Raw genomic sequence first — 24,802 nt, 5'->3', positions numbered from 1 at the left:
TGAGTCATTTGTAAAGATATATATTTAATCTAAAATTGGGTTTATAATATGTTTAAAAAAACTCTTGTTGTTTAATTTCTCTCCTAAGCTAAATAAATAGTACTATTTGTACTGTCCATGGCCAGCTCTCAGGGCTTTGTTTTTGATAGTGGTACTGGATCACCAGAGGTCTTTGTTACACCTCTGGTTTTGTTTGCATTGCTTGATACATACCTTAAAAATTCAAAAGCCAAAAACATTTGCTGTTTTGTTCTGGCTAATATCTGATAATAGTAGATTTTAAAAAAGATTTTAAGGGCCGGCCCGGTGGCACACTCGGTAGAGTGCGGCACTTGGGAGCGCAGCGGTGCTCCCGCCAAGGGTTCGGATCCCATGTAGAGACTGGTCCACTCACTGGTTGAGCGCGGTGCGGGTGCGACACCGAGGGTTGCGATCCCGTTGCCGGTCACGAAAAAGGACAAAAAGGAAAAAAAAAAAAAAAAGATTTTAAATCTCTGTGGTAAAAATTTGGCTTAACTAAAAATGACATGTATATACACACACATTTATATTTAATTAAAACTGATACTATATATACACATATCAGTTTTAATTAAGTATAAATTTAATTAAATATTTATTTATTTATTTATTTAAGGTCTATTTCTCTCTGTTGGATTTTGCTTCTCCCTGTGGGAACCTTTTAGTAGACCCTTTTCTTAAAACTCTATTAAGTATATATGCTCTCTCTGTCTACTTCTCCTGTTGGCATTTCTACCAATGACTTCTGGAGACTCTGGGATCACATGAGAAAATTGGTAATGGAGTCAATGACCTCTTTTTAGATCTGCTGCTTTCCTCTAGGAGCCCCAACAATCATGAGTGAGTTTGGCCCTGTTCCTTAATGAACTCCACCCTAAGCTCAGTAATTCAGTTAAAAAATGAAAACTAAATTAAAGGTCTAACCAGATTAGTCTCCAGAAATAGTATTTTCCATCATTCAACTGATTATTCTAAACAGACCTCTAAATTTTCTATATATTTCCTTGTAAAATCCTGTAGCAAATTTCTATAATTTTGTGTTGATTGACATCTGTCCTCTGTGTCTTATCTAAGTGACATACCTAAATCTAATTCTGTTCCATAGAGAATGGCTGATAAACCTGTCAAGCCAAAACTAGAGTTTATAGCAACTTCCAAATCAATTTTAAAAAATGCAACAAATCCAGTTTTAAAAGAAATAGATATTTAGTCCATCCAGATGAGCTTTGAAAACATTCAGACCTAATAGACAATATGCCTTAAGCTCTTTCTTGAGAGAAATTACCTTCCTTCTTTGGGCCTTGATAGAGATCTTCTACCTTGTTCCACCCAGGAGTTATTCCCTTTGGAATACAGATGTAGTGTTGCCTAACTATTGCTTAGCACAGTAAAACAGGTAATTAAATATAGATAGTCTGAAAAAGAAATAAAATTTCTTAAGAACTAATGAATAAAAAATCTTAATAAAAACTATAGGATATTTATTTGTTTCTTCCTGTGTTTTCATGTGTACATGTACACATATGTACGTGGTATATTATGTCTACATTTATATGTCTATACTTGTGTTTGTATATTGTCTACATGGTACCAAACTGGCTTATAAATAATGCATGCTTAAAATTAAATAAATAAGCCTAAATGCTTTTAAAGTTCACATGACTTTAATAATCTTTAGTAAATAAAGCTAGTTTTTAAATCATTAATAAAATAAATAAAAATGTTTTTGCATTTAATTTAGATATTTTTACCTAGCTCCATTTGGTCATATAAAATTTTATGCTATTTCTGCTAGACACTTTAAAAATCATAAAACTGTTACTTCTATTTTCATACTAACTTGAGTTATTTGTAAGCTAAAGCTGTAAGAACTGACTGCTGGGCCATGCTGGAATAAGACATTATTTTGTAGTTCTGCCCTCTGTCCTGAGATCTGCCCCCACAATATGTAAATCTAGGACCCAAATGGGCCCTGCCTTCACAGCCAACCTTGATGCCATGTTGGCTTGTCATCCAGGATGGCTGAAGGGTGAAACATGGGAAAGGGTACCTATATCCAGTATCTCAAGGGCCTTGGTAACACATTAAATGTGCAAACTCCCAGACTCATGGTCTTGTTAATTTGGCTAATCAGCTCTCTACATCTCCAAAAGAAAAAAAAAAAAGTTCAAATATACCTGTTTAAAATAAGTAAATTAGGTAAATGTGACTAGGATAAATGTTTATACACAAACTTTTCATAGTTTCTCTTTTTTTAATGATTTGTTTTTATTGGTTATGAATATTCATGAGATACATAGCTGATTGTCACCGCTTGTGCCTAACATGTGATGGCCAGATCCATACTGGCAGCATGCCCATTACGACAAATTGTGATTATAACCCATGTCCCCCACCCAATTATCCCCTCAATTATCCCTGACCTTCCTCCCCATCCTCCTTTCCCCACTGCACTTTGTATCCCTAGGTATGTTCTCTCTCTCTGCAAGTCCAATGCACCACTGTGGTCTTTCTTTCCTTTCTTCTTTATCTCTTAGCTCCCACTTATGAAAGTACATATGGTATTTATCCCTCTGTGCTTTGCTTATTTCACTCAACATAAGTTTCTCCAAGCTCATCCATGTTGTTGCAAATGGGAGAATTTCATACTTTTTTATGGCAGAGTAGTATTCCATGGTGTATATATACCACAGTTTCCTTATCCAATCATCCATCGATGGACATTTATGTGGGTTCCATATCTTGGCTATTGTAAACAGAGCTGTGATGAACATGGGAGTGCAGGTATCCCTTCGACATGACGATTTCCATTCCTTTCAGTATATACCCAGAAGTGGGATTGCTGGGTCATATGGAGGATCTATCTGTAGTTGTTTGAGATGCCTCCATACTGTTTTCCATAGTGGTTGTACTAATTTACAGTCCCACCAACAGTGTAGGAGCATTCCCTTCTCTCCACATCTTCGCCAGCATTTGTTATTCTCATTCTTTTTGATTACAGCCAGTCTAACTGGAGTGAGGTGATATCTCAATGTGCTTTTAATTTGCATTTCCCTGATGACTAGTAATGTCAAGCATTTTTTCATGTACCTATTGGCCATTTGTATGTCTTCCTTTGAAAAATGTCTATTCAGTTCCTTTGCCCATTTTTTAAATTGGGTTAATTTGGTTCCTTGAGTTCCTTGTATATTATGGATATTAATCCCTTGTCAGATGCATATTCAGCAAAAATTTTCTCCCACTCTGTAGAATTGCTGTTTCACTCTGTCTATTGTTTCCTTTGCTGTGCAGAAGCTTTTTAGTTTCAAAAAAATCTTTTCAACACTATAAAATCTTTTTTTTAAAAAATTAATTAATTAATTTATTTTTCCTTTTTTTTGTCTTTTTTCGTGTCTGGCAACGGACCGCAGCCCTCAGTGTTGCGCCCGTACCGGACCGGGACCGGCAACAGAATCGCAACCCTCGGTGCCACACCCGCCCCTCGCTCAGCCAGTGAGTGGGAACCGGTCTGTATGTGGGATCCAAACCCTCGGCAGGAGCGCCACCACGCTCCCAAGCGGTGCACTGTAGCAGTGCACCACTGGGCTGGCCCAACACTATAAAATCTTAAAGTCATGTTAAATTAATAGGGATCATAAGATATTTAAGTCATTTCTAAGTAAGTTAAAATACTAAAACATTAATTATTAAACATAAGTTTAAGTTTATATACTTGTGCATCTACTAAAAAATTAAAACATGCCTTTTCAAAAATTAGTAAGTGGTTTTCATCTACAAATATTGATATAAAACTTTTCAAAATTGCTTGTTTCTTAGGTTTTCCACATGAAATTATTGTAAGAAGTGAATTTGTAATTAATATGTGAGATTAAAACTACTAGATATAAGAAAAACAATTCCATATACAAAGTATATAAGAAAAATAGAATGTAAAAAAAAAGTAAAATATGTTTTCCTTAAAATTGTTATAAAAAAGACATGAGAAGGTGGCTTTTGTTAAAAAAGTTGTAAAAGGTCTGTAAAAATCTTGTTTTGTGTGGTCAAATCTGACTAAAATTGAATATATTTATTTATGAGCTTTTTATTAAAATTAGCTTTAGTATTAATAGCACACTGGTACAAAAATAAGTTTTAGGTTTCCCATTCAAGATTTTCATGTAGTATTCATAAAAGATGACAGGATATTTGTGTTCAACTTTTTTCCCCCCCTTTTTTTTTTTTGTCCTTTTTTTTTTTACTGACCAGTAACAGGATCGCAACCCTCAGTGTCGCGCCCGTACCGGGGACCGGCAACGGGATTGCAACCCTCGGTGTTGTGCACGCTCCGCGCTCAGCCAGTGAGCGGGAACCGGTCTCCACATGGGATCCAAACCCTCGGCGGGAGCGCTGCCGCGCTCCCAAGCGGCGCACTCTCCAGTGCGCCACCGGGCCGGCCCTTGTGTTCAAATTTTATGTTAATTTTAAAAAAGAGTGAAAAACAGACTCTATGTCTTTATTATATCTTTTAATTACTTTTAAAAACTTAGTTAAAAATTTAAGGTTTTTTTAAAAATATGTAACTTTATATTTACATAAGTGTATTAATATGGGTTCCAAATTATATAAAAATCCTAAAATGGATTTCCAGTCAAGATGGTGGAATAGACAGTATCCAGTCTCACTCTCTCCCACAGTTAACTAATTTACAGCTATTAAAAGGCAGCTGGGTCTGCTAAAGGTCAGGGGAAGAGGAGGAGAGACCTACAGAATTCATGAAGGCAGGAGAAGCCACAATGAGAGAAAGAAAGGATTGCTCTAAACTTTTTGAGCTCCGACCATTTCAAGGATGGCCCTGTTGAGCACATGGAGCAAGAGTTGGCAAAAGCCAATGCTGTGACCTTCATATGAAGTTGCTTGGAGGTGGCAGGGGAGAAGAGTGACTTGGTGACCCTCAGGCCAGCAAGACCACTGACAGGGTTCCTGTGGACCCATATAGGAGTGAGGAGCCACAGATAACTGAATAATGGAGCCACTCAAAGGCCAGTGAGTCATCACAAGAGACTGGAACACAACCTTCCCCATGGGAAGTGTTTGGAGTGTGGGGAGTAGGGGAGACTGGCCTACTGCAGGAACATTGGAGTACAGCATGGACAGCTAGTCTGTCCTCCAATCAGCACAGGCCTATTCAGTGGAGACTGGGCAGGAGTATAGATTTGCACAGGGTGCAGTTTGCTGAAAAGACTCAGACCCAGACCAGAGTTTCCACAAAACTCAGGTGTACTGTACCTCACAATACCCGGAAGTGCTTACGAGGTCATCAATTAAGACCTGAGCTGCACAAAAAGCCTTCCCTGGGGAATCGGCAGCAAAACAGCAATTTAGGTCAACCACAGGGCTCATGTTCTGGTCCCATAGGATGTTTTCCCATTTTTAGAAGTAATCAAAGGACAACCAATTAGTTCCAGTACAGAGTTTAAGTGGTGGGGGTAGCTAATAATCCAACACAGAACTGAAGGAAAAAACAAAAATACCCACACGTCAGAGACAGCGTTTGATATTAACTAGTAAAGTTCTAACATCACCAAAACCACCTATAAAACCTAGAAAGTCTGGAAGTCCCCCAGGCTCACAAGCCAGGGTAGGGGTAGGGCTGAGGGTCTCAGCCAGGCCCCCAGACATCAGCATCCAGCCCAGTTATGACCACCAGGCCACTGCTGGAAGTGCCCTGGGCTCCCAAGCTAGGGTATGGGGCCTGAGGGCCTCAGCCACCCCCTCAATATCCACATCCAGCCCAGCAATGACTGCCAGGCTGCTGCCAGAAGCACCCCAGGCTCCCAAGCTGGGACAGTATGGGGCTGAGGGCCTCATCCAAGCCCACCCAATATCTGCATCCAGCCCAGCAATGACCACCAGGCCACTGCCAGAAGCACCCCAGGCTCCTGAGCTGGGGTGGGGAGGGGCCAAGGGCCTCAGCCACACCTCTCCAATGTCCACATCCAGCCCGGAGATGACCACCAGGCTGCCACCAGAAGCATCCTGGTCTCTCAACCTGGGGCAGTGAGGGGGTAAAGGTCTCAGTCATGCTCCCCACAGTGTCTGCATCCAGCCCAGCCATGTCTGAGCCACTGCCAGAAGACCCCTGGGTTCCCATGCCAGAATGAGGGGGATGCCATGGGCCTTGACCATGTCCCTCCTCCTTCTGCTACCTTATCCCCCTTTCTTTTCCCCTCTCCCTCTCCCTCACAACTGCTCCACAACATTCTAGAAGAATGTGAAAAAAATTAGTAATAAATATATTTTTAAAACTACATAAAAAATCCTGAAATTCTGGTATGTCTTGGTATATGTTGTCACTCATAATTATGGCTACTATGCAAAATTGTTGTAGACGATAGATACAACCAAATTTCTTTGTCAATTATAACTTAATTGTCCACAGTAATTGCTCTATTTTGATGCTTTTCTTTCTGAAAGCTCCTTGCAAATCCTAAAATTGTTAAATCTTTTCTTTTCTTGTTTTACTGAAACATAATTGATTGTACCTATCTGTAGGGTAACACACTGAATATCAATACCTGTGTGTAATATGTGATACTCTAATAAAGATAATTAGTATATTCAAAATTATACCACGTGATCATTTTTTGTGGCCCCTTACCAATTTTTCCATAACTTCTACTGTTCCTCCACCTTTCCCAACACTGTTGGCCTCAGTTGTGTTCTCTCCTTTTGAAAGTTCAATGTATTATTGTGATTTTAGTCTCTATATTTCTTATTTTATTTGTTTATTTTTATTTTTATTTATTTTTAGGTCCTACTTGTGAGTGAGGATATGCAGAATTTCTCTTTCCGTGCTTGGTTTATTTCACTTAACATAATTTTCTCCAACCTCATCCATGTTGCTGTGAATGGCAGAGTAATTCTATTTTTTATGCCGGAGAAGTATTCCACTGAGTATACATACCACATTTTCTTTATCCAGTCATCCGTCTATGGACATTTAGGTTGGTTCCAACTCTTGGCTATTGTAAATACAGCTGTGCTAAGTATGGAAATGCGTGTATCCCTTCGACATGATGCTTTTCATTCCTTTGGGTATATACCCAGCAGTGGAATTGCTGGATCATATGGCAGTTCTAACTATAGTTGTCTGAGGAATATCCATACCATTTTCCATAATGGCTGCACCAATTTACAGTCCCACCAACAGTATAGGAGGTTTACCCTTTCTCTGCATTCTCACCAGCATTTATTATTCTCGTTCTTTTTGATAATAGCCAGTTTGACTGGGGTGAGATGATATCTCAACGTGGTTTTGGTTTGCATTTCCCTGATGCTTAGTGATGTTGAGCATATTTCCATGTGTCTGTTGGCCATTTGTGTGTCTTCTTTTGAGAAATGCCTATTCAGCTCCTTTGCCCACTTTTTAATCGGATTACTTGGGTTTTTTGTTTTGTTTTGTTTTACTGCCAAGTTGTTTGAGTTCCTTGTATATTCTGGATATTAATCCCTTGTTGGATGCATAGTTTGCAAATATTTTCTCCAAGTCTATAGGCCATCTTTTCACTCTGTTAATTGTTTCTTTTGTTGTGTTTTTAGTTTGACATAATCCCACTTGTTTACTTTTTATTTTGTTGCCTGTGCTTTTGGGGTCTTATTCATAAAGTTCTACTTCCTGAAGTGTTTCTCCTGTGTTTTCTTTTAAGAGTTGTATAGTTTCAGGTCTTATATTTAAAACTTTAATCCATTTTTGGTTAATTTTGGTATATGGCAGGAGGTTCAGGTCTAGTTTCATTCTTCCTAGTGATAGATCTTGAATATGACAAGCACCATTTTAGACAGAGCCAAGCACAAAATGGCTGCCAGCCCTCCACCCCCCACCCCTTGCCCTTTACAAGAAGCCACATGATTTCTGTGAAATAGAAACTTTCCAGCTTCCACATAGGTGCAGTTCTCCACCAGGTTACATCAACCCAATGGTCCTTCCCCTTCTGCACATTTCACTCTCACAGCTTATATAAACTCTTGCACTCCCATTGTTGCTGCTGTCCTCCATTCTGACCATAGCCTGGCAACTTCCTTTCTTTAATAAAGCCTGACCAGTACCCAGCATTTCAGCTCACTTTCTTTCACCTAGGTTTTTTGTTTGTTTGGTTTTTGTTTTTTGGTGACTATTGTAAGTGGGCTTGTTTATTTTTATTTTAATTTTTTTGCTGTGAGTTTGCTATTGGAGTATAAAAATACTACTCACTTTTGTGTGTTGATTTTGTATCAACACACACACACACACACAAAACCATCCTACAAGTTTACTGAAATCACTTATCAGCTCTAAGAGATTTTTTTTTTAAATTATTTATTTATTTATTTTTTATTTTGTCAATATACACTGTATATGATTATATTGGGCAAGCGAGTAACCTCTCTGTGTCTCTGTGAAATGGGGAGAGCAGCAGAACTTATTGCCAAGGGTTTTGTGAGAATTCCATGAGTCATTTCATACACAGCGTTTAGAATGTAGTGGAGGGGCCAGCCCATGGCTCACTCGGGAGAGTGTGGTGCTGACAACACCAAGTCAAGGGTTATAATAATAATAATAATAATAATAAATAAATAAAATAAAGTAAAAGATTGGAGCTGGGCAGAGTAAGTGCTCACAATGTCTTGGCCAGACATACTCCTTGTTCAGTGGTTCCCCTTCCTTCACCTGCTCCCTGCATCTTCCCTCTGACAGTCTAGCTGAAATCCTTGCTGCTGCCTTTAGATTCCCTTCTGGCTCTAGTTTCCATAAGAAGATGAAGGAAAACAAAGGCTAGAGGGATTTCCTAGGTGTCCCGAGGCCAAAGGGACTGAAGAGACCCCTAATAATAATATTAATATGATTTATTATATTAATATAGTACAATCGTATTATTAGAATTATATTGCTATTAATCACGATATTATTATCTGATTAGTAAGTATTGATTTATTGTTAATATTAATATTAATTCATAGTATATTAATATCTTATGTTGTTAATAATAATAATAGCCACTTCCATTTCGTGAGCACCTTCTCTGAACTAGCCTTATATTTAGAACTTTCCATCCACGATGTGAGTGAGCGCAACAGTGCCACGAGGCATATTCACTGATTGGCTCCATTTTACAGAAGATTAAACTGAGGCTCCAAGGAGAGGTTGCCTGCCTCAGTGGCTGAGTGCCCACAGTCAGTAAGAGAGAGCTGAAGGTCAGACCCTCCAGGCTGAGGACCCTCCATGAGACCCCACAGACTTCTGGCCTCTGTCTGCTTCCCCTGTCTGTCTGATTCAAGGAAGACTCCCATAGGGCCTTCCCAGATCCTTGGAGCTGGGGACCTGAGAGGTGTGTGGCCAGGGTGTTTGTAGATTGTCTGGCTCCCAATGTCAAGCTCTGAGCCACCACAACCTCCTGCTTCCTGTTATGCAAAGAGGAAAGGAGAGGCCCAGGGGGAAGGGGCAGGATTTGCCTCAAGCTACATACTGGGGCAGGGGTTGGCCTGATTGTGATCCCCATCAGACACAGTGGGGAGAGGTCTTTCCTGGGTCATACTGGGGCAGGGTGGGTGGATGGGGCTAGTCCAGCACCTCTTTCTGGTATGAGGGTTGGGTGGGGAAGTGCTAGGGTTACAGTTTCCATCCTGCTGTCTTCCTTTTGTGCCAGGGCCATGTGGAAGAGCTGTGGGGCCTGGCCACACACCCCAGCCGGGCACAGTTTGTGACCTGTGGGCAGGATAAGCTGGTGCATCTGTGGAGTTTGGAGTCCCACCAGCCCCTGTGGAGTAGGATCATTGAGGTGAGGGGAAAGGGGACTGGACACACCGTTCTACCAGAAATACCTTTCTTCATGCATCAGGCAGGGCTCAGCATATCAGACGGAAACCACACAAGGTCTTTTTAAGCAGAAGACGATTGAATACGGGGTACTGGATGCTTACAAAGTCTCTTGGAAGGGCTGGAGGAACAAGTTCTTAGCTGAAAGGAAGACCAGAACAATGCACAGAACTGACCCTCCAAGGGAGCCTGTGCCACAGTGAGGAGGGTAGGGAGATAGGAACCATTGAGTTCAAGGACACGTTGCTTAGTTGCTATCCAGGAGCCAGGGGCTGTGGCTCCTGCAACTGTTGACTCTAGAGCTACACTGTCCCATGCGATAACCACTGGCCACATGTGGCTGTTCAAACTTAAATGAATTAAAATGTAAATAGAATTAATAATTTAGTTCCTCAGTTACACTAGCCACATTTCAAGGGCTTGATTGCCACATGTGGCTAGTGACTACCATATTGGAAAGTGCAGATATATAATATCTCCATCACTGCAGAAGGCCCTATTGGACTGCTGTGCTCCAGAGCTACTCAAATGCTGGCTAGACTTGCACTGTCCAGAAACATACTCTGTGCCATTTCCTTTTAATATGCACAAGGCTAGTGACTGCACACTGGGTACTTGCATAGCAAATCCCATTTCTTTCATGACCCAACTGGTCAGTAGGAGTGGCAGAAGCGGGCCTCTGCCTTCTGGCTTCCAGAGCCCTCAAAAGTGCAACTGATTGTCAGACCCAAATCACAGCAGCACTCTAGCTGCAAAGGATTTTGGGAAGTGTGGTTTTTTTGGCTCTCCTGCCTGTACAGTATGGGCAGGCATGTGAGAAGAAAGGTGGTCAGTCCTCTGCATCCCCCACACTGTCTTTTGAGGCTTTCCTTCTGGAATCCTTCTAGGGTTACCTCTGATCGTTGAACTGAATCATAGATAGTGTGCTCTGGAAATTGTTAGGGGAATGTATTATAATCCTCATCCTGGCTGTCTTAATTCAGCACCTACATATGCCTGGCCTTGTGCTCAGCACAGAAGTTCTCCAGGTCACTAGGGCATCAGATCACCCGGGGAGTTGTTAGAAACAAGATTCCTGAGCACCATCCAGAGAGAGTCTGATTCAGGCAGTCTGAATGGAGGACCAGAAATCTACAGTTTTTTAACAAGCTCCCTCAGGTTATTCTGATTCAGGTGGTCTGTGGACCTTGCCCAGAGAAACAGGCGTAGCATTTTACCTGCATCATCTTTTTGACTCCTCCCCCAAACTCCACAAGGTAGTAGGGATGATGGATCCCCCTTGGAAACAGGCTCAGACAGGCAAAATCACTTACCCAATGTCACGGTGTAGTTATAGTCACAGCTAACCTTTATTGAGTACTTACTATGGGCCATCTTACTAGCTTACCATTCTAAGGATGTTACACTTTGCTTATAACAGTCCTGGAAAGTGGGTTTTTTTGGGTGGGGGGGAGCAGAGCATCTGGCCTGTAAGGGGATCCAAACCCTTGACCTTTGGTATTATAACACTGTGCTCTAACCAACTGAGCTAACCGGCCAGCCCTGGAAAGTGCGTATTGATGAGCTCCACTGGCCACATGAGGCAATCAAGGACTGAACAGGGAAAGTCACTTCATGTCATTCGCATCGCTAGAAAGTGTAAGAGCCACTGTTTGAACCCAGGCCTGACTCCATTGTGCTGTACTGCCTGTGAACCAACCAGATGCCCCCCAAATAAAAAATGTTAATACCCTGTGCTGATGAAGATGTGGGAAAACAGGCACTCACCCACAAGTGGTGATAAGTTGATGTACTTTTATGGAAAGCAAATTGGTATTATATATCAAAAGTCTTAAAAATATGGATACCCTTTGTCTCAACAGATCCATATCTAGGAAATTACCTAAGGAAGTCATCTTGGATAAATAAATCTGGGGGATTTTCTTATTTATTTAAGTGGAAAAAAATTTTTTTACTTTATAATATTTAATTATCAAATAGGGAATTTAGAATAGGAGTAACAAAGAATCTGGAGACAGCAGTGACAGGAGGAATATTTTCTGTTCAGGCTGACACGTTAAAGGAAGGGGAATGATTTCCGGGGTGTCTGGGTTGGTGGGTTCCTGGAGGGCAGCAGAAGGAGGGGCGAGCCCTCATGCCAGGCTGAGCGTTGGCTCTGAGGTAGGGGAATGGTTATATGGATGTGGGATGCCAGCTTTCGGCCCTGCCTCTTCTCTCCCTTCTCAGGACCCTGCATGCTCTGCCAGCTTCCACCCCAATGGTTCTGTCCTGGCTGTGGGCACAGTGACTGGCAGGTAAAGCTGAGGAGGGCATTTGGGGAGGGCTTCTCTGCTCTCTGTGGAAATGGCCTTTGACCTCCCCCTTCCCTACTACCCCAAAGCCCATACAGAGGTTAATTTGTTACCCATTGTTTACTATGCTCTGATCTCTCCACGTTTCCTCTGGAGTCAGCCTATCTCCCAAATCTCTACTGGGGTTCCTCTGCTGCCCCTCTCTGCCAGGTCAACTCACTCCTCCTACCCCCACCATGCCTTCTCCTTACAGATGGCTGCTGCTGGACACGGAGACCCATGACCTGGTGGCTATCCATACAGACGGCAATGAACAGATCTCAGTGGTCAGCTTCTCCCCAGGTAAGGGGTATCCCTGGGACCCAGGAGAGGCCGGGCCTGAGGACAGAGGCTCAGAGTTACTGACAGGGGGAGGAGACAGAGAGTGGGCGGCAAGACCTCTGAGCTAATGTAGAAGGGGGTGGAGTTTGGGACTGTCGAGCAGTCAGTCTGGGAGAGTGAAGAGGCTGAATCTGGGAGAGGAGGGGGCGGAGCCTGGGTGCCTCCTCATAGCCCCCTCCCCCTCCCCCAGACGGGGCGTACCTGGCCGTGGGCTCCCACGACAACTTGGTGTACGTGTACACGGTGGACCAGGGCGGCCGCAAGGTCAGCCGACTGGGCAAGTGCTTGGTGAGTGGGCAGTGGCCCCCAGCTTGCGCCGCCACCCAGCCCAGGGGATGCAGAATTAACCAATTTTCTACTTCAAGGGAGCACAGCTTCAACACTCAACTGACTTCCCTGATCACTTCAAGGAGCCTTGGTCCCACCAACACATTTACACCCTCAGTTGTTCTAAGACCGCCCCTTCGTGTAGCCCCGCCCCTCACGTTCTAAGCCCGCCCCTTCGTGTAGCCCCGCCCCTCACGTTCTAAGTCCGCCCCTTCGTGTAGCCCCGCCCCTCACGTTCTAAGCACCCCCTCTGTATAGCCCAGCCCCTTGCATTCAAAGCCCGCCTCTCCGTGTCTAGCTCTGCCCATTCTAAATGTTCTAAATTCCCATTGTGTTCTAAGTGCTTTTTGTCTAGCTCCACCCATCACAGTCTGGCCCCGCCCATGTTTCCTGGCCCCGCCCCCACACTCTAAAGGCCTGTGTATCCTTTCTTTAGTCCCTTTGTGTTCTCACCCTATCTTTCTGTATTTTGCCTTCCACCCTTCCTGATCTAATCTCGACCCCTCTGCTTGGTTCTGCCCTCTCCAGCTCTAACTCTACCCCTTCCCTCCCCCACAGGGCCACTCTAGTTTTATAACTCACCTGGACTGGGCCCAGGACAGCAGCTGCTTTGTCACCAACTCTGGGGACTACGAGATTCTGTACTGTGAGTTCTCCAAGACCCTAAGATGTTCGTCCATTAGCCTTCTTTGCATATGTGATGTGCATAGACTCCCTCGAGTTCTGGGAGGGGAGATAGGGGCTTCAAGTCTCTCTCCTCTGGCTCTCAGTATTCAGGGGGCTGTTCTGATTTGGAATTCAGGGACCCCTGGCTTCAGCTTTTCTCCCTTAACCAATTCCTTCCTTTCTGGTTGGATGGGAGGGATGCAGGCTTCTAAAAGGGACCCCTGGCTTTAGCTTTTCTCCCTTAACCAATTCCTTCCTTTCTGGTTGGATGGGAGGGATGCAGGCTTCTAAGCAGATGCCCCTGCCCAGGCTTTGGGGTGTCAGGACCCAGGATCCAGCTTCCTCAGCCAGTCCAGAGAGGCGGAATGAACCCTGGAACCTCAGCTTCCTCTGTCTTGGACTTCAGTGCCTACTGTCTGTGAAAGGGATGGGTTTAGTGAGTAGTTCTTCTGGCTCTGAACGCCTCACGTCATTTTCTGCCCCAGGGGACCCGGCCACCTGTAAGCAGATCACCAGTGCAGATGCTGTGAGGAATGTGGAATGGGCCACAGCTACTTGTGTCCTGGGGTTTGGGGTGTTTGGTAAGTTCTGCAATGAGGCAGATCCCACTAAGGGTAAGAGTTCAAGGAATATCCCTGACTGGTGGTTTTCTCGGTGTCTTATTGGTTACCTCCAGGACAGGGAACTCACTCCTCTACATGTGTGGGCAGTATTTGTTTAAGAGGAAAGGATAGGGTGAGGTGACTGCTGATGTTCCTTAGAGCTGTAATGAAATGAGAACAAATGGCTGGTGGCACCTGGCCCAGAGAGACTCACACTGCCAGAGCCCCAGCCACCCATTCATTCAGCCACTAATGCGGTCAGCACATACTCTCTAAGCACCTCTGTGCCAGCCCTGGGCTGGGCAGTGCTAGGACACAGAGGTGATGACAGCCCTGACCCTGCTCTCCTGGGGCTCATAGTCCAGTCGGGGAAACAGACTTGCCCCTAGACAGTGATGACCCAGAGTGGGCAGGGCTGGGACAGGGAAGCCCAGGAGGGTGTCTGAGCCCGTCTGGGGAGGGAGGCAGGGAGGGCTTCCTGGAGGAAGAGACATCTGAGCTAGTACCTGTAGGATGAGGAGGTGCCTTTCAGGGCAATGAAGAAGAGTGCCGTCTGAAGCAAAGAGAATAGCATGCGCAAAAGCCCAGAGGTGACACAGAACTTGCCATTTGGAGAAATGGAAGAAGTCAGGGTGTTTAAGTCATTGCAGAGTTCAAGGGGAGCACTGGTGAGGGATGAGGCTGAGGCATTGGGTGAGACCAGGCCAAGCAGAACCTTGAGGGTCGTATGCTTTCTCCTGAGGACACTGAGGAGCCATGGAAGGGTTTTGAGCAGTGGAGGGACAGGGTCAGATGTGCATTTTTGTAAGATCGTTCTGACTCCTATCTTTGAATAGATAAAGGCCAGGTAGGAGGAAAGGCAGGGGGGCTGGGGCAGGGCCTGCTCCCCTTGGGGGTCCCTGACCGCAGCTGACGTTTTACCACTCCCTCCTCTCCCATCTTGCCCACAGGGATCTGGCCTGAGGGGGCTGATGGTACTGATATCAACGCCGTGGCCCGCTCCCACGATGGGAAGTTACTGGTTTCAGCTGATGATTTTGGCAAAGTCCACCTGTTTAGCTACCCCTGCTGTCAGCCTCGAGTGAGTCCCTCAGGGGGGCTGGTGAGGCAGGGGATAGCAAACAGGATTGGGGGTAAGATTCAAACAGATTTGGTCCAACCACACTCCTCTCCAGGCCCCATCTGTATGAGTAGGACAGTGGGCTTGATGCCAAGGGCCTTACTTAACCTGGAGGTTGATGAACTTCACAATCTACTGCTGAAGACATGGCTCTCTAAAGTTCTAGGATCTACTATTCTGAGATCTTTGGTTCTTATCCTTGTTAACTCAAGAAATATTTATTGCGCACCTACTATGCCTGGGCACCGGGGATATAGCAGTGAACGAGACAGGTGAGGTCACTGCCCTCAACAGGCTGACATTCTTTTTTTTTTTTTTTTTAAAGGATGACCGGTAAGGGGATCTCAACCCTTGGCTTGGTGTTGTCAGCCCCACGCTCAGCTAGTGAGCCAACCGGCCATCCCTATGTGGGATCTGAACCCGTGGCCTTGGTGTTATCAGCACCGTGCTCTCCCGAGTGAGCCACGGGCCGGCCCCAGGCTGCCATTCTAAGTGGCATGATGGTTCCAAGATGCTACAGGTCTAAGATCTGTGATTATACTGCAGTCCTAGGACAAAGGTCATAAGCTGCAGTACCACAAGGTCAAACAAATAGACTGAGACTAAGGGGCAGCCACTACTTACACCCCACTTTTACTGGGAAGCCGATTCAGTGCAAGTAGATCTTGCAAGCTTTTAAGAATCCAGAAGTCAGGATTTTAATGTGAACTCCCTCAATTTTTTTTTTTTTTCCTTTTTGTCTTTTTTCATGACCGGCAACGGATCGCAACCCTCAGTGTTGCACCCGTACCGGACCGGGACCGGCAACGGGATCGCAGCCCTCGGTGTTGCTCCCGCGCCTCGCTCAGCCAGTGAGCGGGAACCGGTCTGTATGTGGGATCTGAACCCTCGGCGGGAGCACTGCCGGACTTCCCAAGCGGCGCACTGTAGCAGTGCGCCACCGGGCCGGCCCAGAACTCCCTCAATTTTTAAGTAACGTCAACAACTATCTTTCTAAAAACACTGTGGATCATATTTAACTCATTCACCAGCAGCTAACCTGTGTCTAAGATACAACTGGACATTAATTTTACCATTCTCTGGTTCTAACAGAAGAGGAGTTTGTTTTAACATTTTACTAGGAAATTTTCACACGTAAAAGCAGAGACCAGCTGGCTGGTCAGCTCGGTTGGTGAGAGCATGGTGCTGATAACACCAAGGTCCTGGCTTTGATCCCCATACCAGCCAGGCACCAAAAAAAAAAAAGAAAAGAAAAGAAAAAAGAGGGAATGGTACAGTGATCCTTCCTGTACCTATTACCTATGTTTAACTATTACACATTTGGCATGTTTGTTTCTGCTTTCGCCTTTTCTCTTTTCCTGTAATTTTTTTTTTTTTTTTTTTAAAGATGACCGGTAAAGGGATCTTAACCCTTGACTTGGTGTTGTCAGCACCACACCCACCCAGTGAGCTAACTGGCCATCCCTATATGGGATCCGAACCCGGGGCCTTGGTGTCATCAGTACCGCACTCTCCTGAGTGAGCCACGGGCTGGCCCCATTCCTCTTTAAAAGATATGTAATTTTTACATATCCACAAATCTATGATTACATCTACTCATTAACACTAATTCCTTAATATGATCTAATACCCAGTCTATATTTACATTTTCCTGATTGTCCCCCAAATAGCCTTCTACAGTTGTTTTGAATCAGGATCGAAACATTGCATTTGCTTATGTCTCAAATCTCTTCGTGTAGAACAGCCTCCCCCACAAGCACACTCATTTTTTTCTTTTATGCCCTTGTTGAAAAAACCTGTACAGTTGCCCTGTTGTTTCTTAAAGGAGGGGTTTGTTAAGCAGAGAATAAAGGATCAGGACAAGAAGACTGGGGTGGCAGCAACCCCTCTGACCTTTTTTTTACTTATTTCTTTCCCTATAACAGGCCCTTGGCCACAAATATGGTGGACACAGCAGCCACGTGACAAATGTGGCCTTCTTGTGGGATGACAGCATCGTCCTGACCACGGGGGGCAAAGACACCAGCGTGCTGCAGTGGCGGGTGGTCTGAAGCAGGGTTCCCAGGGACACAGGGCCAGGGTAGAGTCAGGTGAAAGGGCAGGAATTCTATTTTCGGGAGATGTCTATTGCCGAGTAGAGTAATATATACCCAGATTATGTCTATAGCAGAGGGGGTTATTAGGGTGGGAGGTGGGCTGACAGAATCTCTATTTATCGGGGTAGGAAGAGGGGTCACATTGCTTTGGGGGAGCCATTGGTGTTTGGTTTGGGGTGTTTTTTTAAGTTTATTCTTTTATATCATCCAGAAATAAAAACATGCGCACTGAGGTGTGGCATCGGGGTCTGTGTATTTTTTTGGTGTGTGCATAGATTGTAGTGTTTCTGTGTGTGTGTGTGTGTGTGTGTTACAGTGTTTGTAATAAGGGACTGTTATTAGGTCTTTATTGGATGCAAGTGACAGAAATCATCTTGCTCTAACTTGGGCCAGAAGACAACATGGTTGACTTACATAGCCAAACAAGAAAGTGCAGGCATTCCTCTGGATTTAAAAGCCATCAAGTCAGCATTTTTCTCTTGAAACAACATTCTCTATAGAATGAAAACTTGGCACTCTGCAGTTTCAAAGCCCATATCAACCAGCAGCCTTGCCTTGGGCCCCAAAGTTCAAAAATACCAAGGGAAAGCTGTGATTGGCCAATCTGTAGATCAATCAACTTGACCTGCAGATTTGTCTACTGTGATTGGCTCCACTTGAGTAAAGAACCAGCCCTGAGCCAATGATTATGGCCAGGGAGGTGGGATTGTGTAAAAACATGGAAGCCTCCATCTGACATAGGATTGGAGTGGGAGAAGGGATTTTTTTCAGAGAAGTGGGCTGATGACACAGTAGATGTCTGGGAGATGGGGTTTCTGGTTTGCAAGAAACAGAAATCCAACTCCATCATGTATAAATGAGAAAAGTCATCTAACCACGGTATTGGGTAGTCCAGGAGGGGCCCAACAGGATTCAGGGGGCTCAAATGTGGACATCAGGTTCTCCTCTTGGGGATTTCTCAGCTTAATGTCTGTGTAACCTCGAGCAAATTTTTTTACTTTAACATTTTTTTTTTCCCCCTATTTGTCTTTTTTCGTGACCGGCAACGGATCGCAACTCTCAGTGTTGCGCCCGCACCTCGCTCAGCCAGTGAGCAGCCGGTCTGTATGTGGGATCTGAACCCTCGGCAGGAGCGCCTCCGCGCTTCCCAAGCGGCGCACTGCAGCAGTGCGCCACCGGGCCGGCCCCTACTTTAACATTTTTATTGGTATTTAACATACATGCAAAGAACTGCACACCGAATTTTCAGAAACAAATCCATGCAGACAGCTCCCAGATGCAGGAACAATATCCCCAGACCCCCCAGAACCCCTTTCTGCCCTCTTCCAGTAATTACCCCTTAACGTAACCACTACCCTGACTTTTGTTAAAGTGAAAAAAAAAATTTTTTTTTCTAAGAGAACGTTTTATGGTTTTGTTTTGGTGGCTGGCTGGTGTGGGGATCCAAACCCTTGACCTTGGTGTTATAAGTCTAAGAGAACATTTTATTTGGGTAAATAGGTTTGTAATCCAGGGCACAAGTAGACCGTGATGGTCTCTGGTATGTCCTAAGAACAAAGAAAAGTCAGAGTTTTATTAGAGATAGGAATGTTATGTATTGATTTGAAAGAAAGCTCATTGGCACTAGCAAGGTTTTTGGGAGATAACAGGCTTTGATTGGTGAGTGATGTAGATAGAAAAAATTAGAATCATGGCAGGTTGTTTCAGCAGCTACTACGTGAAAACTAGTCTTAGGGTTACAGGAGACTGTAACAAACAGCTGGGTTTGAGCAGGTGTTATGGGGCCTGAGTGCTTTTTCCTCCTGGCTCCTCAACTCCAGTTCTAGTTTGGGTATGACAAGAATGCTCAATTTGAACTACCAACTTTCATACCTCTCACACCAAAAATAGTTTTACCCATTTTTGTATGTGAAATCGGAATAAAGGGCCAGATAGTAAATATTTTCACTTTGTGAGTCACTGAGTCTCTGTCGCAACTAACTCTGACGTTGTAGTGTGAAAGTAACCACAGACAACGCATGTGTGAATGTGCTTGGTTGTGTTCAAGTAAAACTATTTATGGATACTGAAATTTAAATTTCTCATAATTTTCATCTGTTGTGAGATAGTGTTCTTTTGAATTTTTTTTTTTCGAACCGTTTATAAATGTAAACAACATTCTTAGCTTGTGAGCCACACCAAAACACGCAGCAGATATGATTTGGCCCACAGTGGTAGTTTGCCCACTGTGTGAGAAGGGGATTAAAGTATAAAGCCTTCCAAATTGATAGGGTACCTTGATATGAAAGAAGGAATTTGGCAGGTCTATTCAGAGATATACAAAGGTATTTATTATTATTATTAATTTTTATTTATTTATTTATTTTTTTGTCTTTTTGTCTTTTTTCGTGACCGGCAACGGATCGCAACCCTCAGTGTCGCGCCCGTACCGGACCGGGACCGGCAACGGGATCGCAACCCTCGGTGTTGCCCCTGCGCCTCGCTCAGCCAGTGAGCAGGAACCGGTCTGTATGTGGGATCCGAACCCTCGGCGGGAGCGCCACCGCACTCCCAAGCGGCGCACTGTAGCAGTGCGCCACCGGGCCAGACCCTTTATTTATTTATTTATTTTTAATTATTATTATTATTTTTTTTTTGGTGGCTGGCCAGTACGGTGATCCAGCAAGATATCTGTTAATGGGGATGACTCACACACAGGAAAGCTGGATGCTGTGAAGAATCAGACATCCATAGATGAGAGCTCTAGCTCTCTGCATTTAGGTAAAGTAGTTTTATAGCAAAAGCTCTGTTACTAAAAATAACTTTAAGGAAACACATTTAAAAAAATAAGGTGATAACGTCATTCACCAGGTGTCTTGCAGATTCACGGGGTCAGGGGGTGTCTCAGGATGTTAGTGCTCAGACCACTGAGGCCACCTGCTGTGATAAATCACTCACTCCCTGAAACTTATGTTCCTTTTACAGCTTGCCCTAAGGTTAAGGTATAATTGGTCAGTGAAACAAGGGAACGAAGTTAAACAGAAGTTAACATGGGGGAAGGGGCACAAAATGGCATTGGTTTTGTGCACCTTCTAACACCCACTCTCACTTTAAATAGATAATTCATACAGTATAAACTCTTGGGATCTGGCCTCTCTCCTTGAGAGAGTTTTTTTCTTTCTTTCTTTTTTTTTTTTGGTGGTTGGCCAGTCTGGGGATCAAAACCTGTGATGTTCGTGTTATAAGGCTGCATTCTAACCAACTGAGCTAACTGGCCAGCCCCTTTAAATGAGTTTCTTAACCTCTTAGGACCTCAGTTTCCCCCATATATTTTTAAATTATTACTTAAAAAAATTTTATATGGGGGCCGGCCCGTGGCTCATTCGGGAGAGTGCGGTGCTGATAACACCAAGGCCACGGGTTCGGATCCCATATAGGGATGGCCGGTTCGCTCACTGGCTGAGCGTGGTGCTGACAACACTAAGTCAAGGGTTAAGATCCCCTTACCGGTCATCTTTAAAAAAAAAAAATAATAATAATAATAATAAAAATTTTATATGGAGCTTCACAAATTTTTATGTCATTGATGCACAGGGTCCACGCTAATCTTCTCTGCATCATCCTAATTTTAGCGTGTGTGCTACTGAAGCTATAGCACATCTCAGTTTCCCGCATGTACAAAATAGGGGTTAACAATAACACCCGCTCCATAGAGGTGCTTTGAAAATTAAATGACTTAAACACATGCAAACGCATTTAGGACATGCCTGGCACAGAGCAAACACTTTATAAATGTTAGCTGTGATTATGTTTACATGGTAGGGAACACAGACACCAGGGCAGCCAGGCCACATGGTGATGTCAAAGCAAGAGGAAGTCTTTCTCCCATAGCGGTTAAGGATCTCCAGGGAAAATCTGATTGGCTCAGCTTGGATCATGTGGTCACTCTTGAACCAATCCCTGTAGCCCAGGCAATGGGGTTATCTGATTGGCCAGACTTAGGTCATGAACCTCCTCTTTTGATTAGGGAGGGGTTCGCTTAACTGACAGCCCCCCACCTTAACCTCTCAGAGTGGGCAGAGGTGTTCCTCCAAAAGAAAGGGGGTGGAAAAATGTATTAGCAGGTGGAAAGAGTGACTGGTGACCGCAGCATATTTGTGTCACTATGGGTGACACTCTAGAGGGCAGACTCAACAATGCCTCCAGCAGTTTGAAGATCCCTATTCTCACTATCTACTGCTATGGAACAAATCATCCCCAAGTTTAATGGATTAAAACAACCAGCATCTTATCACTCATGGTTCTGTGTTTATTTATTCACCAGCTGATGGACGTTCTGGTGATCTCTACCTTTTGGCTATTGTGAATAATGCTGCTATAATTTGTGTATAAGTTTCTATGTGGAAATATGTTTCCATTTGAGTATATATACCGAGGAATGGAATTGTTGGGCCATATTGCAATTGTTTTTAATTTTTTGAGGAATATATGTGTGTGTGTATGGTTTTTTTTAAAACGATTTTGAAATAATTATAGGCTCAGAGGAAGTTGCAAAAGTAGTACAGAGAAGTTCTCTGTGCCCTTCATCCAGCTCCCTCCACTGGTAACATCTTGTATAACTATAGTAATATAGATATCGAAATTAAGAAGTTGATGCTAGTAAATCTACCGACTTTATTCAGATGTTACCAGTTTTACATGCACTTGCATGGGTGTATGTGTATGTGATGCACAGTTTTGTGTAACCATCGCTAAAATCAAGATATACAACAGTTCCATCACCGCAAAGAGACTCCATCAGGCTACCCCTTTATAGTCACACCTTCCCTTCTCCTTCCCCACTCCATTCCATTCCTACCCCTGGCAGCCACTAATCTGATCTCCACCTCTAATTTTGTCACTTGGTAAAAAAAAAAACTCACTTGGAGAATATTCAATAAATGGAATCATAAAGTATGTAAACTTTTGAGATTGACTTTTTTTTTACTGAGCATAATGCCCTGGATATTCATCCAAATTGTTGCTTGTGTCAATCATTCATTCCTTTTTAAAATATTTCCTGAGTAGTATTTCATTTGTGGAAATAAATGAAGACCACCCAGGGCCGGCCCGTGGCTCACTCGGGAGAGTGTGGTGCTGATAACACCAAGGCCATGGGTTCGGATCCTATATAGGGATGGCCGGTTAGCTCACATGGGAGAGCGTGGTGCTGACGACACCAAGTCAAGGGGTAAGATCCCCTTACCGGTCATCTTTTTAAAAAATAAAGAAAGAAAGAAAGAAAGAAGAAGACCAACCAAATGAAAACAAATAGAAGCTATTTGTTCAGAGGTTTCCATAGCAAGAAATTTGCCACCACCACTTGCATTTGTTAGAGACTCAAAGGCAGGCAGGAGTATGGGAAAGTTTTACAGTGAGGAAATAAAGAGAAAAAGAGCTTAAGATATGCTCTTATTGGAAGTTGTTGGCATGAGGAAGCCAGAGGTGGGCTAGAAGTAAGGCATCTTCTGTGATTATTTTGGGAAACATACTTGGCTTTTTCAGGTTGATCCTGAGTCGGAAGCAGGCAAATTATAGGGAATCTATAGTCATTGAGTCCTGACAGTTTGGGGCTGATTGCTATAAAGGTTGTGGTTCAGCTTCCCAGACTGGTTGTTGTAGAGGTTGTAGGTCAGAATTCTATTGTTATTTATAGTCTGGCCATTGTTTGCTTGTATGTTTTATCTCTCAGTCTCCCCTTTTGTCATTCCCTTGCTTGTGTGAGATTAGCCAATTCAGGGAAAAATAGAGATCCAGATGGCCACTGCTTGAGAACTGTCCAGTTGTCTTTTCTGTTTGTTTACTTGTCTTTATAGTCAACTGCATAACCGTTTTGTTATTCTAACGCCATGACAATCATCCTATGAGAGAGCTTCTGTGCAGAAGCATTGAAGACTGGATGGAATGCAATTGACTAGCAACATGACCACCAAGATTAAACAAGAATGGTGAACAATCCCTGGATGCTTCAGCACCAGGCGCCCCAATTACCAACCTAAGCCAAAAGAACAAATGTCATAGGCTATGAGAATCAGTTTTTGAGAGCCAAAAAGCTTGTTTTTGAGGCCATGGATAGCCTGTTCTATCTTGCCTGTTTCATTAATCCAAGTACAACAAGGAATATTCGTTCTTCTAGGTGGCAAGTACTTGTCCCATCTCCCTACAGAAGTTGTTGAATTTAAATTTAGAATTACTGGGGGATGTCTCATTAGCTCAGTTGGTTAGAACAAAGTACTGGTAACACCAGTGTCAAGGGTTTGGATCCCCATACTGGCCAGCCACCTAAAATAATAATAATAAATTTAGAATTACTGGCTCGTCTGGGTGTAGTGGTGCTTACAACTAATTGATCATAACCAGTTACAGATTTCTTTGTTCCTTCTCCACTCCCACTGCTTCACTTGATTAGCCTTAAAAAAACATTTTAATAAAGATTTAGAATTACTTAGGGTCTGATCAATAGATTGTCATAACTGACTCTTTTTCTGGAAGAGAGGGACACTAGCAAAGTCACCCGTTGACTTGTTTAAGGTCATTTGTCCATGTAGGTGCAAGTGGAAATGCCATTGGCTATGATTGCCTGTGGTCTCACTTGATGAGACTGGAATTGTCAAATGGTTTTTATCATGGGGGTCTGGTGATGGATGGTGTATCTATCAGTCAAAAAAACTGAGGACAGTGAGTACCATTGGTGATATTCTAAGAATAGTGTCAGAATGAGTATGTCCCGACAACGAATTATAGAAAGAGGAAACAAAAGGGAAAAAGGGCAATTGTGGGTGGACAGCAACCAGGTGTATGTGTAAAATTAGAATAATTACAAGCAAGCAGATGAAAAACAAAACAGGAATTAGACAGAGGTCTTGATCTGATGTTTTGTGCAGAAGCAGCCCACTATCCAAGGTCATCTGTTTGTTCCAAAGGTCTTGGGTTAGCCGTCTACTTCTGATGATTGGCTGCTTCAAAAGGATCTCTGAGAATCTTCTGATGATTGGCTGCTTCAAAAGGATCTCTGAGAATCCTTAGTTTGAGTGCCACTGTAGGAGTAGCCTTCCCATCGTCTGGAATCTGGATGGCTTCTTTTGTTGTGAAATGTGAACCTGAGGACTGACTTCTGAAGTTTCAGTGCTGTATTTGTTGTTAATATTTCCTGATGAGATCCCTTTCAGTGAGGTCCAAGAACAGTTTTTCTCCAATGTATCTTCCAATACACAAATCTCCTGGTTTAAGATTATGAAGAGACCGTTTAGCAAGATGGTGTTGGGAAGTGTCCTCCCCCTGTTGGTGATAGGACTGAGTGTAGGACAAGAGTTCCTTGCACCTCGTGCCATGTTTACATGCAGCAGGGCACAGGGGAGTATGAGAGGTGAAATCTCTAAGTATGTAAGCCTTTCGGTAATCAGTTTACAATGGGCAACTCGTGTGTCCCAAGGGAGTGGACCATATGG

The 24,802-nt window shown here is 43.6% G+C and overlaps 1 protein-coding gene across 1 annotated transcript in view; it reads left to right on the top strand.

Moving 5' to 3' along the window:
- The window catches only part of LOC103594535 (echinoderm microtubule-associated protein-like 2), a 48,731-nt gene extending 31,163 nt beyond the window's left edge, over positions 1–17,568 (top strand). The window contains exons 2-9 of the mRNA XM_008577763.1: positions 9,645–9,815; positions 12,080–12,147; positions 12,398–12,486; positions 12,716–12,813; positions 13,411–13,498; positions 14,004–14,099; positions 15,071–15,201; positions 17,166–17,568. Coding sequence (XP_008575985.1) covers positions 9,645–9,815; positions 12,080–12,147; positions 12,398–12,486; positions 12,716–12,813; positions 13,411–13,498; positions 14,004–14,099; positions 15,071–15,201; positions 17,166–17,291 — 867 coding nt within the window. The 3' untranslated portion in view covers positions 17,292–17,568. The remainder of the gene's footprint in view (positions 1–9,644; positions 9,816–12,079; positions 12,148–12,397; positions 12,487–12,715; positions 12,814–13,410; positions 13,499–14,003; positions 14,100–15,070; positions 15,202–17,165) is intronic.
- Positions 17,569–24,802: the final 7,234 nt, after the last annotated feature.

The sequence above is a fragment of the Galeopterus variegatus genome, unplaced genomic scaffold, assembly GCF_000696425.1.
Source record: "Galeopterus variegatus unplaced genomic scaffold, G_variegatus-3.0.2 Scaffold1573, whole genome shotgun sequence".
In the NCBI taxonomy this organism is placed as follows: Eukaryota; Metazoa; Chordata; class Mammalia; order Dermoptera; family Cynocephalidae; genus Galeopterus; species Galeopterus variegatus.
The sequence above is the reverse complement of the archived record's forward strand: the minus strand, read 5'-3'. Positions and strand labels throughout refer to the sequence as shown.